This window comes from Leuciscus leuciscus (assembly GCF_965113295.1).
Source record: "Leuciscus leuciscus genome assembly, chromosome: 3".
NCBI lineage: Eukaryota > Metazoa > Chordata > Actinopteri > Cypriniformes > Leuciscidae > Leuciscus > Leuciscus leuciscus.
In genome coordinates, this window is record NC_138727.1 from 923,815 (window position 1) to 939,195 (window position 15,381).

The 15,381-nt window shown below is 41.2% G+C and overlaps 1 protein-coding gene and 1 long non-coding RNA gene across 2 annotated transcripts in view; one reads left to right on the forward strand and one right to left on the reverse strand.

Moving 5' to 3' along the window:
* The window catches only part of cenpe (centromere protein E), a 53,104-nt gene extending 38,264 nt beyond the window's left edge, over positions 1–14,840 (forward strand). The window contains exons 50-56 of the mRNA XM_082163745.1: positions 195–338; positions 5,618–5,730; positions 5,833–5,930; positions 10,638–10,749; positions 11,391–11,644; positions 14,514–14,645; positions 14,740–14,840. Coding sequence (XP_082019871.1) covers positions 195–338; positions 5,618–5,730; positions 5,833–5,930; positions 10,638–10,749; positions 11,391–11,644; positions 14,514–14,638 — 846 coding nt within the window. The 3' untranslated portion in view covers positions 14,639–14,645; positions 14,740–14,840. The remainder of the gene's footprint in view (positions 1–194; positions 339–5,617; positions 5,731–5,832; positions 5,931–10,637; positions 10,750–11,390; positions 11,645–14,513; positions 14,646–14,739) is intronic.
* Positions 1–15,134, reverse strand: part of LOC309494552 — a 116,881-nt gene extending 101,747 nt beyond the window's left edge. The window contains exons 1-2 of the long non-coding RNA XR_014204351.1: positions 14,982–15,134; positions 14,623–14,924 (exon numbers count right to left, since the gene is read on the reverse strand). This is a non-coding gene — a long non-coding RNA (uncharacterized lncRNA). The remainder of the gene's footprint in view (positions 1–14,622; positions 14,925–14,981) is intronic.
* Between the last annotated feature and the right edge of the window lie 247 nt (positions 15,135–15,381).

Here is a 15,381-nt window from a genome sequence, read left to right on the forward strand (position 1 = left end):
CACTAGCTGTCATTCTGCACCTTTAACCTTGTAATTTAATTTAAAAAATGGTCAAGATTGGATCTTCTGGTGACATTACAGACTCTTTATATTAACTAAGTTCAACAAATATTAATGAATATTGTTACAAATTCATTGCTTATTGGTAGTTTCAGTAGCTGATCGTAAAGCGTTACCCATTGTTTGCCTGGCAGGAGATTCGGGAGCAGATGAAGGAGCTGAAGCTTCAGGCTGATTCCTTAAACCGGACACGTCTTCAGCTCCAGGAACTCAGTGCCCAGCTCAAGCAGAAGCAAGGCCTCATTCAGAACCTGGAAGCTAAACTTAAAGAGTCAGAGGTTCGTTAATAGTTGACTTGATGGTCATTGGACAGTTGAGTTTATAAAAAGGAAACAGAAATGTGAAACCCAGTTTAGATCATCAGCACCATATCTAGGTTTTCCATAGTGAAGTAAAAACAATATACTGAACAGAAACTTTTTTTTGTTTGACAATTTGTGTTTTTTCATTTATTTTTATTTTTTATTTACAAACTGTTAATTGTTATATTGTGACCATAGGTGGAGCAGATATCGGTCTGGGTGAACCAATAGCTATGATTCCATCCAACTATTATGCAAATTTTGTGATGTCACATAAGCGCTGGATGGAAACGGCAAGATGTGCATAAATTGTAATATGCATAAGAAACGTTCGTGCTCAATTGAGGCGTATACACTTTCCATCCTCCTATTTTATGCTCAATTTGTTATCACAAAAAAAAACTGGATGGAAACGTGAAGATTGCATAAATTCTAAAAATCAGCAAAAAAAACCCATATGAGCTTAATTGAGGTGGATAATTTTTTTTTTTTATCTGATAAGTCGTCATGCACATAAACTACGATGGAAACACATTTACTGTATAAATCCCTCAATAAAACGTGACTTTGCCTCAGCGTCAGCTGTGATTGGATAACTGGAGTAACCAGTGGACCAATGGCGTCGCAGCATCTCTAATGTTGGGTTGGTGTTTCTGAAAGTCGAAGTGTGTGATCAGAATGATTTGGTGTAATTCCCTCTAGAAGCGTCTCACACACACGAGTGTTCCCGAACACCAGCATCCGAACGCCAGAGAACACGACAGCGTTTACGGTTTCGTCTGACGCTCGAGACACACTCGTTTATGATGGAGGGAATAAGAAACTTGGTTTTATTACTGATATTTAGTGCCAGTTTCCCAGGAAGTGACTGGAATATCGCATAAAACATTTGCGAATAAAGTTAAACTCACATAGTGTCAATAATGCATGCACAATAATGCATATTACCTTTTATTGAGACAGGCCGAGCTGAGAGACCGGTGTTTGGCTCTTGAAACATCACGCGCCGACGCACACAAATCAGTGTTTAACGTTACTAACCCGCTGACTCCGACCGCGTCTACTCCGTGCGTTCCTCAGCATCGGTCGCAATCAGCCATGGTCTCGTTCACTCCGGCTCCAACACGCCACCACGAAGCCTGGGTGGTTCCGCAGCGGAAGACGCGAGTCAGGTTTAGACCAAGACTTTCTCCGACCCTCCCGGTTTTCGAGTTATCGACACAAAACCGCTTCTCCCCTCTACGCGAAACAGAACGCGATGCTGTGATCATCGGCGATTCCATCGTTCGGCACGTACACGCTACGTTAGGTACAAGTAAGGTGCAAAGTCACTGCTTCCCTGGTGCTCGTGTTTCTGAAATCGCTGCTCGCGTTCCCGAGATCCTGAACGGTGACGAGCGCGTCGGAACTGTGGTCCTGCACGCGGGAGTGAACGACATCAGGCTGCGCCAGACGGAGATTCTGAAGAAAGACTTCAGGAATCTAATCGATACGGTACGCAGCACATCGCCTGAAACAACGATCATTGTGTCAGGACCGCTTCCCACGTACCGACTAGGGCATGAAAAATTCAGCAGATTATTTGCGCTAAATGAATGGTTAATGTCATGGTGCAATGAGCAGAAACTGCTCTTTGTAAATAATTGGAATCTGTTTTGGGAGCGTCCTAGGCTTTTCCGTGCTGATGGCTTACACCCAAGCAGATTCGGAGCGGATCTTCTGTCAGATAACATCTCCAAAATGTTAAATACCCTTTGACTAGTAACCAAAAGTCCAAATCATAGTCTCTGCTGCACCAATTCAACTGATATAAATACTAGTGTAGAACATTGCATAGAAACCGTGTCTATTCCTCGTTTAGTGAGATCAAATAATAAATCTAATGCAGGATCTAGGAAAAATCTAATTGTTATTAAAACAGAAAATGTTGCTATTAGTAAACAAAAACTATTTCTAAAGCTAGGTCTTCTAAACATTAGATCACTCACACCTAAGGCAGTTATTGTAAATGAAATAGTCACAGATAATAGCTTCGATGTACTTTGCCTTACTGAAACCTGGCTTAAACCAAATGATTATTTCGGTATTAATGAGTCTACTCCTCCTGGATACTGTTATAAGCATGAGCCCCGTCTGATTGGCCGTGGCGGAGGTGTTGCAACCATTTATAAAGATATTCTAAATGTTACTCAGAAAACGGGTTATAAGTTTATTTCATTTGAAGTACTTGTACTAAATGTTACGCTCTTAGATGTTAGAAAAACATCCCTATTATCTCTAGCCTTGGCTACCGTATATAGACCGCCAGGGCCTTACGCTGATTTCCTAAAAGAGTTTGCAGATTTTCTCTCAGACCTATTAGTCAATGTCGATAAAGCATTAATTGTTGGAGATTTTAACATACACGTAGATAATCCAAATGATGCGTTAGGAGCTGCGTTTACAGATTTATTAAATTCATTTGGGGTCAAGCAAAACGTCACCGGACCAACTCATCGTCTTAATCATACACTCGATTTAATTATATCACACGGAACCGATCCAACCGATATAGATATCATTCCACAAAGTGATGAAGTCACTGATCACTACATGGTAACTTGCATATTACGTACTGCTGTAATATGTCATGCGGCGTCGCGTTATCAACCAGGCAGAACAATCCTCCCATCCACCATAGATAATTTCTCAAATTGCTTATCTAATCTGTCTCAGCTGCTGCCTGAACCCAAACAAACAGATGAACTAGAAGAACTAACTAGCACTATGAGCACCATTCTCTCTAGAACATTGGATGTGGTTGCACCTATTAAATTAAAAAAGGTCAGAGAGAAAAATAAAGCACCATGGTATAACAATACTACGCATGTTTTAAAGAGAGAAACCCGTATTTTAGAGCGTAAATGGAAACAAACTAATTTAGAGGTCTTTAGAATCGCGTGGAAAGACAGTATGTCACGTTATAAAAAGGCCCTAAAAGCTGCCAGGGCTGAGCACCTCCGCAAACTAATAGAAAACAACCAAAACAATCCAAGGTTTCTATTTAACACCGTGGCTAGACTAACAAATAAACAGACGTCACCCGAACAAAATATCCCGTTACAGTTCAGTAGTAATGATTTCATGAACTACTTCACTGAGAAAATAGAAAGCATCAGAACCACAATTATAAACGTTCAATCTTCAATCGCGCCTTACAATTCAGCTTCAATTATCACCCCGAAAGAACAATTACAGTGCTTTACAACTATAGAACAAAAAGAGTTAAATAAACTTATCACTTCATCTAAAACAACAACATGTTTATTAGATCCTATACCAACTAAACTACTGAAAGAAGTGTTATCTGTAGTGGAAGAGCCTCTCCTCAATATTATTAACTCGTCTTTATCTTTAGGTCATGTTCCAAGAACATTTAAACTGGCAGTTATAAAACCTCTCATTAAGAAACCACAATTAGATCATAATAATCTAGCAAATTATAGACCCATTTCAAATCTTCCATTTATGTCTAAAATATTAGAAAAAGTGGTGTCCGCTCAACTGGGCTCTTTCTTGCAACAAAATGATATCTATGAAAAGTTTCAGTCTGGATTCAGACCGCATCATAGCACTGAAACTGCGCTCGTTAAAATCACAAATGATTTACTTTTAGCTTCTGACCAAGGCTGTATCTCAATACTAGTTTTACTTGATCTTAGTGCTGCGTTCGATACTATAGATCACACAATACTCTTAGATCGACTACAAAATTATACTGGTGTTCAAGGACAAGCACTAAGCTGGTTCAAATCATACCTATCTGACCGCTACCATTTTGTCTATTTAAATGGAGAAAAATCGATCATAACTCCAGTAAACTATGGAGTGCCGCAGGGATCTGTATTAGGCCCCCTGTTATTTTCAATATATATGATGCCACTTGGAAATATTATAAGGAAACATGGAATTAGTTTCCATTGTTATGCTGATGACACTCAAATATATATTTCATCACGGCCGGATGAAAACGCTACATTTTCCAAATTGACAGAGTGTGTTAAAGATATAAAAGATTGGATGACGCGTAATTTTCTTTTATTAAATCCAGACAAGACAGAGGTAATACTTATCGGTTCAAAAAACCGCCCACAAAACCTCGCACAATACAACTTTAACATCATAGGATGTCCTGTTACTTTATCCTCTACAGTAAAAGACCTGGGTGTTATACTCGATTGCAACCTGTCTTTTGAAAATCATATTTCTTATGTTACAAAAACAGCCTTTTTCCACCTTAGAAACATTGCTAAGCTACGTAATATGCTATCAGTTTCTGATGCAGAAAAGTTAGTTCATGCATTCATGACCTCGAGACTGGATTACTGTAATGCTTTATTAGCTGGTTGTCCTGCATCCTCAATAAACAAGCTACAGTTAGTCCAAAATGCCGCCGCTAGAGTTCTTACGAGATCAAGAAAATATGATCATATAACACCGATTTTATCATCACTGCATTGGTTACCTATAAAGTTCCGTATTAATTACAAGGTATTGCTACTGACTTATAAAGCCCTAAACGGCTTAGCTCCAGTCTATTTAACGGATCTTCTATCGCCCTATAATCCATCGCGCTCTTTGAGATCACTAAATTCAAGGCTTTTGGTCATACCTAGGATATCCAGAACCACCAAAGGAGGGAGAGCATTTTCACATTTGGCTCCAAAACTCTGGAATAGTCTTCCTGATACTGTTCGTTGCTCAGACTCGCTCTCCCAGTTTAAAACTAGATTAAAGTCGCATCTCTTCAGCCAGGCATTCATATAATCCTACAGTTCAAACTACAATCCGGCCTCTAGCTCATAAATGCCAGAGGAGAACTGGCCCCCGACTGAGCCTGGGTTCTCCCAAGGTTTTTTTTTCTCCATTAAGGCACCTGATGGAGTTTTAGGACACCATTAGGTCACTTGATGGAGTTTTTCGGTTCCTTGCCACTGTTGCCTTTGGCTTGCTCAGTTGGGGATATTTTGGGGATATTTAATTTAATTTTATCAATCAATAAATTCCTCTTGAAACAAACTTTGTTGTATTATTTTAATTTAATACTGTGAAGCTGCTTTGATGCAATCTGTATTGTGAAAAGCGCTATACAAATAAACTTGACTTGACTTGACTTGACTAGTGTCACGGCTGCTGTACCATCAGATGGTTTTCACCTTGGGTTTCTCTCCGTATCCACTTCATGCTTGGTATTTTTCCTTAAATTTGTCCCGCAGATCCTGTTTAAGAAGAACATGACACCGGCTGCCGCTGAACTCGCCGGCATGAAGGACAAACTCGTGAAAATGGAGCTGGATCACATCGCGGTCTCCACAAGCCATGAGAAAGAGTGCGTGCTGTAATACAGACTGAAGCCGGTTTATTAGCATCGTGGAGATCCGGAGACTGGGAAGAGCGTGTGTAACGTTCTCCTGTGATTCTTTCCTTCTAGAATCGCTCAGATGAGCTCCATGTTGGAGCACCGGGCCGATGTCATCCGCAAGCTGAAGGAGACCCTGAGGAAGGTGCAGCAGGACGATGAGCAGTCATGTAAGAGTCCGTGTGGAACTGAACTCTAAAAAACGATTGATCACATGGTGAAACGCTTTAAAAGACCCTGAATTCATTTTTATCTTTTTAAATGACTCTTATAGTTTAACTTGCTTCTCACCGTTAAAACAGCAACCAACCATTGATTCTGTAGAGCATGCTTGATTTTTATCACGGAGTAATAAAAAACGAGGCTGTGAGGGATCGAACTACAGTGAGTTTGATGGATTGCACCAGAGAATGTCTAACGGCGCTGATCCACTTGTCCGTGCGACACTTCTGTCGCGCCGCTCTCCACTATATTCCTATGGGTGACGTCAAGCGACTTTGACGCGCCCGCAAAGCCAGTGTTGGGGGTAACGAGTTACAAAGTAGCGGATTACAGTAACGATATTACTTTTTTGGGTAACGAAATAAAGTAACGCATTACACTAAAAATATCGGTAACTACACTACTTTACTAGACTATAGGAACGCGCTTTCCTGCGTTACCCAAGTCGTGTTTGCCTGCGTGTAAAGCTCTGATCTGTTTGTGCTGCGTGCATGTCTGTCTGTGTGTGTGTGTGTGTGTGTGCGTGCGCGCGCTTGCACCGTTGTCATAGAGATCGATTTGAGTGACGTAGCTGCTTGTGCGAAGGGGAGCAGGAAATGGAGACGGAGACAGGGGGTTTCGGACCGTGGCGATATTCACATTACTTTAAGTTTATTGCTCGAAAGGACAAAAATATTCGCGTGAAATGCACTTTATATGCTCAGGCAGCAAGTACTGGCCATCGGGACTACCGGGAGATTCCCAGTGGGCTGACGTGCCTTTTGGGTCGACATCTCAATTTTCTTTTCTGTTTTTTTTTTTTTTTTACGGACCATAAAACTCGTACATCGGCGGCCCATTCGTTTTGCTTAATTGGCGGCGCTGGGTTAAGTAAGTGCGTGCCGGTGTAATGCATTAGTTAAAGTCTTCGTCAGTTTTTTTTTTCCTGATAGCTGACCGGCCCATGAAACACCTTGGCCCATTGGATCTTTTCTTGATTGACACTGGGCTGGTCCAATCACATCTTTAAACACCTCCCCCTTTGGGCTTTGAGCGAGCGTGCAGTGTGTCAGTGTGTATCTGTCAAAATAGTCTGAGAGATGGAGAAGAAACACAAGGAATGTACAGAGAAAATTAGCGTGAAAAATAGACACAGCACAAATGCACTGAAAAATAAAGGAAACTTTCATAATTAGTTTTGTACTAATTATGAAAGTTTCCTTTATTTTTCAGTGCATTTTTTACAATAATATATGCATATTAGTGTGCTATTATTATTATTCTGGCCAAAAATCCAGGGCCGATTTTTTATTTTTTTATTTTTTTTGTCCCAGTTCAGCCCTGATTATGTGTCTACCACCGCAGACATTTGTCCTTTATCCTGTTGTTTGTGGATTTTACAGTGAGGCATATTTCTTTGTGCAGACATGGATATTGTTCTTTCATATGGTTTTACATGCCATTTTGTATAGGCTACATTTATAAACACTATGCGGACAGGCTAAGTGATGATAGGGCTATGATTTTTGTCCGTATCTACAGGGTAAATTAAGAAATGGGAAAGTAAACTAATATGTAGTGAAGTTACTTTTTAAATGCAGTAACTAGTAAAGTAATCTCATTACAATTTACAGAAGTAACTAGTAACGAATTACTTTTTTTGAGTAACTACCCCAACACTGCGCAAAGCATTCTGGGAAGGCGGCGCTTCATTTGGAAAAAGGCTGCGCATCAAAAAGCTGGCCGATGCCCATCTTTATGCAAGTGAATTCCGTTAAACGCGACTATCCAATAGAAGTAGAGCATATGGAGACGGAGGGAAGTCTCTCACAGGTCCTCTGTTCTAATGCTACATTTCCCGCTCGGTCAAAACCACGCCCATAGTGGTAAACGCCCATCAATGTACCAATGTGGGGAGGCGTCGCGACATCACGCGACAGTCGTGTCGGACAAGTGGATCAGCGCCGTAAGGGGAGAACTTCCACTCTCAGTAAACTTCCGGCTTCTGAACTGGTTGCAGTTCCACTCTTGTTCCATATGAGGGCGCTCACAGGACGAGTGCAGAATGAATGGAGGTCTATGGCGCTATACCCCTCAAAATCCACTTTTCTCAGGATATAATTTGTCTAGTAATTTGAATGTTATATTCAAAAGGAGATGCAAAGAAATTACACATTGCTGGGTGTTAGATTTTTTAGAGTCACTTATTTGCTTTAAAAAGTCTTTTAAAATGTAAATGACGTCATACACATCGTACGACCAGAGATACTGCTTTACAGCAATCCTTCAGTCACTCTGCAGCTTTTCTCTCGAGGCATCGACAACACAGCTGACACAGGTAAACACACAACACAGCCGACACGGGTAAACACACAACACAGCCGACACAGGTAAACACACAACACAGCTGACACAGGTAACTACACAACACAGCTGACACAGGTAAACAACATTCAAAAAACAGCTGAAAACCAATCTCTTCCGTGAGCACTTAACCTTATAAAAAAAAAAAAAAAAAAAAAAAAAAAAAAAATCCTTTCCCTTTGAAACATCACTTATCAGGCTTATGCTACTCTGAATAATACCAGAACTTCGTATTTTGAGCACTTCCTGCGTTGTTGTTGCTTTTGCCTCTTTATGATGACTCGCTGAACTTAGTCCTAATTTGTAAGTCGCTTTGGATAAGGGCGTCTGCTAAATGACTAAATGTAAATGTAAAATGTAAATGTAAACACACAACACAGCCGACACGGGTAAACACACAACACAGCCGACACAGGTAAACACACAACACAGCTGACACAGGTAAACACACAACACAGCCGACACGGGTAAACACACAACACAGCCGACACAGGTAAACACACAACACAGCCGACACAGGTAAACACACAACACAGCCGACACGGGTAAACACACAACACAGCCGACACAGGTAACTACACAACACAGCTGACACAGGTAAACACACAACACAGCTGACACAGGTAACTACACAACACAGCTGACACGGGTAAACACACAACACAGCCGACACGGGTAAACACACAACACAGCCGACACGGGTAAACACACAACACAGCCGACACGGGTAAACACACAACACAGCCGATACAGGTAAACACACAACACAGCCGACACAGGTAAACACACAACACAGCTGACACAGGTAACTACACAACAGCTGACACAGGTAACTACACAACACAGCTGACACAGGTAAACACACAACACAGCTGACACAGGTAACTACACAATAGCTGACACAGGTAACTACACAACACAGCTGACACAGGTAACTACACAACACAGCTGACACAGGTAAACACACAACACAGCTGACACAGGTAACTACACAACACAGCTGACACAGGTAACTACACAACACAGCTGACACGGGTAAACACACAACACAGCCGACACGGGTAAACACACAACACAGCCGACACGGGTAAACACACAACACAGCCGATACAGGTAAACACACAACACAGCCGACACAGGTAAACACACAACACAGCTGACACAGGTAACTACACAACAGCTGACACAGGTAACTACACAACACAGCTGACACAGGTAAACACACAACACAGCTGACACAGGTAACTACACAATAGCTGACACAGGTAACTACACAACACAGCTGACACAGGTAAACACACAACACAGCCGACACAGGTAAACACACAACACAGCCGACACGGGTAAACACACAACACAGCCGACACGGGTAAACACACAACACAGCCGACACGGGTAAACACACAACACAGCCGACACGGGTAAACACACAACACAGCCGACACGGGTAAACACACAACACAGCCGACACGGGTAAACACACAACACAGCCGACACGGGTAAACACACAACACAGCCGACACGGGTAAACACACAACACAGCCGACACGGGTAAACACACAACACAGCCGACACGGGTAAACACACAACACAACACAGCCGACACGGGTAAACACACAACACAGCTGACACGGGTAAACACACAACACAGCCGACACGGGTAAACACACAACACAGCCGACACGGGTAAACACACAACACAGCCGACACGGGTAAACACACAACACAACACAGCCGACACGGGTAAACACACAACACAACACAGCCGACACAGGTAGGCTAAATACACGTGCTAGAAGAGTTTTTGTTTTGTTGTTTTAAAAGACCACACCGAAAATACACACACACGGTCACATACATCAAGCGGTATATCTGGTTGTAATCAGTCCTTCACTGACCAATCAGCGTTCATTAGCAGAATGCTAGTGTGTTATAGGCAACAACTCAACCTGTAAGAAATTGAAAGGACATAAGTACTTGTTCATTCAACTTTCGACCTATAACCCATGTTGAACTTGCAAAACCTACAATCAAATCTGAGATTTCTCAACGGCGTTCGGGTGAAAGAGACAAATTTAGCCGTCTAGCCCCATAGACTCCCATTCATTCTGCACTCATGGGTGATCGCCCCCAGTGGAGCTCTGGTGGAACTACAACCACAATTTGGTACAATTGGACTTAATAGGGAGTGGCCAGGCTCTCCGTAGACGGGCTCTGATTGCACTGTTTAGTGAACTAGCCCTTTAAGAGAGAAACAGATTCAGTGTTGAGGTCATGTGACTTTATATAAGTGTTGTAAATGTCTTCTGCAGTTGCAGACGGTGACGAGTTTGACCTGAAGTTGGGCTCAAATCCCAGAGCGGTACCATCCCTCAAAGAGAAGAAGATCGAGGAGCTTCAGAAGAAGAACGCTCAGTTTGAGAGGTAACCGCACTGAAACATCTCTTGAATCCTCTCAATAAGCCTTCAGTGTGTGAACGGAGAACAGGAGTGACTCTAGATGATGTGGTCATCAGCATAGCAACATTATTGAGTTTAAATAAAAGAAATCAATAGTTTTATTCATCAAGGATTAATTAAATTGATCAAAAGTTACAGTAAAGACATTTATAATGTTACAAAAGATTCTATTTCAAATAAATGCTGTTCTTTTGAATTGTGTATTCATCAAAGAATCCAGAAAAATAAAATGAATGTCAGTTTCCACAAAAATATGAACTATTTTCAAAACTGATTATAATCATAAATGTTTCTTGAGCATCAAATCATCATATTAGAATGATTTGTGAAGGATCATGTGACACTGAAGACTGGAGTAATGATGCTGAAAATTCAGCTTTGATCACAGGAATAAATTACTATTTAAAATATATTAAAATAGAAAACAGTCATTTTAAATCGTCATAATATTTAACTTTTTTCTTTTTTCTTTTTTTTTAAATCAAATAAATGCAGCCTTGGTGAGCAGAAGAGACTTCTTGTAAAAACATAAAAAATCGTACCGATCCAAAACTCTGTGTGTGTGTCCCCTAACCCTAATCTGCCCTGTGTCCCTCCTCCTGTAGTCTGGTGAGCAAGCAGCAGGAGGAGCTCCACAAGTGGAAGCGTCGAGCGTATAAGATCAAGGAGAGCGTGAGAGACGCTCCATGTACACCGAAGAAACGGCAGCCGCCGCTGAGCGAGACTGAGCTCAACTCCCCGAAGAGAGCCTTCCTCGACTCTCCCAAGAGCAAGATCTTCGACACGCGCTCCAGCGTTCCCATCTCGCTCGGCCATCCCACTCAGTTCTTCGACAACTCCAGCCTCGGGACCGTTCCAGGTACTCATTCTGCACCGCCATAACCAGCCCTGACCAAACCACTGCAGCGTTAACCCCTGCCAGCCAAACAATCACACACACACACACACATATATATATTAGGGGTGTAACGGTTCACAAAATTCACGGTTCGGTCCCATACGATACACTTGTGTCACGGTTCGGTACGTTTTTTGATTCAGCAAAAATAAAGAAATGCCAGAGAAATTTCCTTGATTTAAATTTTTTTTATTATTAAAACTAAGTTCATAAAGTATGATGTTTTTTTACTTTGAGCAATTCTAGAGCTATAATTGACTCAACTTAGGAGCATATAAAACAAAACAGCTCCTTGGAAAAAATTAAATGTAATATTGTAGTAGTTATAAACAGGTTTATTTTAGTTCAGATTAACATTTGAGGGCAGCAATTGTATTCATAATGTCAAAATAAAACCGACGTAATGTTACTTGAAGGCATTATAGCCCACTGTTCCTGCCAAACTTCCATGTCTGCAGTGAGTGTTACTACAGTAAATCCATGGTGAATGTGGCTGATCTGTGGACACTGGATAGTTCATTCATGGCACAATGTTTCTTCCAGGTTTCCACGTCAGCGCAGTTTGATCCGTTAATAACGGAGAAATGTTAATGTTTCTCACTGGATCTCGCAGCGATGTTATCACTTCTGTGGCGAATTCAAATGCTTTCTTTACTGGATCTCTTATTAGCGCTGTGTAGTAACAGTCACATGATCACGATCGGCTCGCGCTGCACTGGTCCAAACTGATAAACGGTCCTTCAACCACACAATAACGAGCAGTTTCGTTCCGCTTGCATTACGTTTGCCATTGATGTTGGGCAATGTTGTGGTCGCGCCGGCGTCTCATGAGTGCGCTTGCCACGAGCAACGCGCCTACATTTAAAATAACGAAATTTTGGTTGGCAGGAAAAATGGTCCAACACACTCACACCTACACACACTGAAGCTCGAATGACGTTCGCACTGGTTTTTGCCTGTACGAGGACACGTATGCATGAACTTCAGCTCCAGACTCGAGGTCTACCACTCCTAGGGGAAACACCAAACTGACGCGGAGAGATTTAGTTTTTCTGTGATGCGGGGAAAACACTGGAACTTTCTCCAGATGACATTTGGAAAGACTGAATCATTCTAGAACAAGCGGGTGATTTATTGAGTTCATCTGCATGGAAAATGCCAATTAGAGCTGCTTGATTAATCGTTTAAGGATCGGGATCTTATTCCTAAATGACAATGAATTTGTTAAAAAAACGCAGATTCATCCAGTTATGAGTGTTTGAGTCATTGAATCATTCGTCCAAACCAATTTTCTTTAAATATTCATTCTAATTTAATTTTGCATTTAATATTTTTGTCAGAACCTCTAGTGATATATATAATTTTTTTTTTTTTTTTTTTAGTTGGGAGAATCTGATCTCTATTTGAAACAATGAAAACGTGATTCTCAGTGTATCCAGAATCGTGCAGCTCTAAATAATAATATTAATTTCACTATTAAAAAAAGCAACTTCAGTTTTTTCTTTTTTTTTAAAGGAAAAGCTTCAGTGTAATTAAAATATTTAAGTTATACATAAAACAAATATTATTGGAGTATGTTTTATAAGAAAATAATACCATTTTCGTTACTTGCCGTTTCTGTGAAAAGTAATTTTTTTTAAAATTCTGATTGCTTTAAAATGACAAAAGAATTGATTATGATTTAATATTAAATAAAAATATTAAACAATAATACATTTTACATAGTCATTTTATTTTTCTGAAATTATACTTATATTTACGTCTTAATTTTCAAATGGTGAATATCAAGCTTTTATTTTGATGGGTTGCTGTCAAATGCGCTGCTGGTTCCAGAGTAAAGCGTGGCACTGCTCCTTTACACACACGTACACACACACACACACACACACGCACACGCACACACACACGTACACACACACACACGTCAGGCGCGTACATGACGTGCAATCGCACTAAGCCGTATCGTGATATTGATTTATGTGGATGTCTGGCACAGGAGTTTTACATGCTCAGTGTGTGTGTGTGTGTGTGTGTGTGTGTGTGTGTGTGTGTGTGTGTGTGTGTGTGTGTTGTGATGTCAGAGGTGTCGTGTTCATCGGCTGGGCCTCTCCTGGACTCCTCTGACACTGATGACGAGGGTAAACTGCACGTGTGTGTGTGTGTGGTCACTAAGTTGCTTTTGGGACACGGTGTTTCACATTGGGTCTGGTGAGGAGTGAAAGGAACAAGGGAAATGAAGTAAAATCCTGCAGAATATGAATATTAACGTCTGAGTGCCGGGTTGTGTGGCGTCGGGGAGAGAGTCTCACGTTTAGCTCTTCTGGTTCAGACACGATTTCTGTCACAGTCACTTGATGGAGTTTCATTTCTTTCACCATTTGAGGTTTAAAAGATGATTAATACTCATAAAGTGTTGTTGATCTGACCCCACTGACACACTCGCATGAGAACACCACAATAATTCATCAATTATGAAAAATTCTGTTAATCTCTAAACACAATGGCGGCGTCATTCAGATCGATTCAGTTCAGTGTTGATTTAATTCAGTTCAATAACGGCGTCAATGTTTCAAAATTGAATAATGAAAAATTCAACTCTGCTGTAAAGCATCTCTACTAATTGAACTTTGTAACATTGAAGCCAGTTAAACTTAATTGAATCAACATCTATCTGAACTGAGCTGAATAATATTAATTGAATTTTTCATAATTGATGAATTTGCAGTATTGAACGTAGTAATTGAATAAATGGATCTGAATGACTGTCTCCTGTAAAGCTGCTAAATTACTGTAATTTCATAATGATTAATTGAAATGAATGTCGTTTCAGAGTCCAGCGCAGGCGTGAGATCGAGCGCCGCTACACTAGACGACTGGTGGCAGCTTCCCAGCGCTTCTGCCTCAGAGCACAACGCTGATGCTAACGTCAATGCTAACGCCTGTCCGACGCAGTGATGACCCCCGATGCTAACGCCTGTCCAACGCAGTGATGACCCCGATGCTAACGCCTGTCCAACGCAGTGATGACCCCGATGCTAACGCCTGTCCGACGCAGTGATGCTAACGCCTGTCCGACGCAGTGATGACCCCGATGCTAACGCCTGTCCGACGCAGTGATGACCCCGATGCTAACGCCTGTCCGACGCAGTGATGACCCCGATGCTAACGCCTGTCCGACGCAGTGATGACCCCGATGCTAACGCCTGTCCGGCGCAGTGATGACCCCGATGCTAACACCTGTCTGATACAGTGATGACCCCGATGCTGACGCAGTGATGACGCTGATGCTAACGTCAACGCTAACATGAACGATCTTCTGAACTCAATCACTGCCTGTCACTCATCACTGATCATCTTCACAGCTGGAGCTTCTGATTCTCTTACGAACTTCTTTTTATCTTTTTTTTTATGTTTTGTTGTGATTGTTTTATGTAAATAAAGTCAGTGTTTTAAATGTTAATGTGTTTAGTGTTGATTTTTCTCCCTGATCAAAAGTTTACCTAATACTTTATCAAAGCTCTGATTTCAGTATTGCTCTGATTTCAGTATTTCTCTGCTTGATTATTGAAATCATTGTGTTTCAGGTGGATCAAGTGTTCATGGTTTCCTTCATGAAATTTAAACTGGGCTTAAAAGAAAGCGTAAAAAAAAAATGATAAAAACATTGAGTAAATACATTTGATTTAAACTAAAATAAA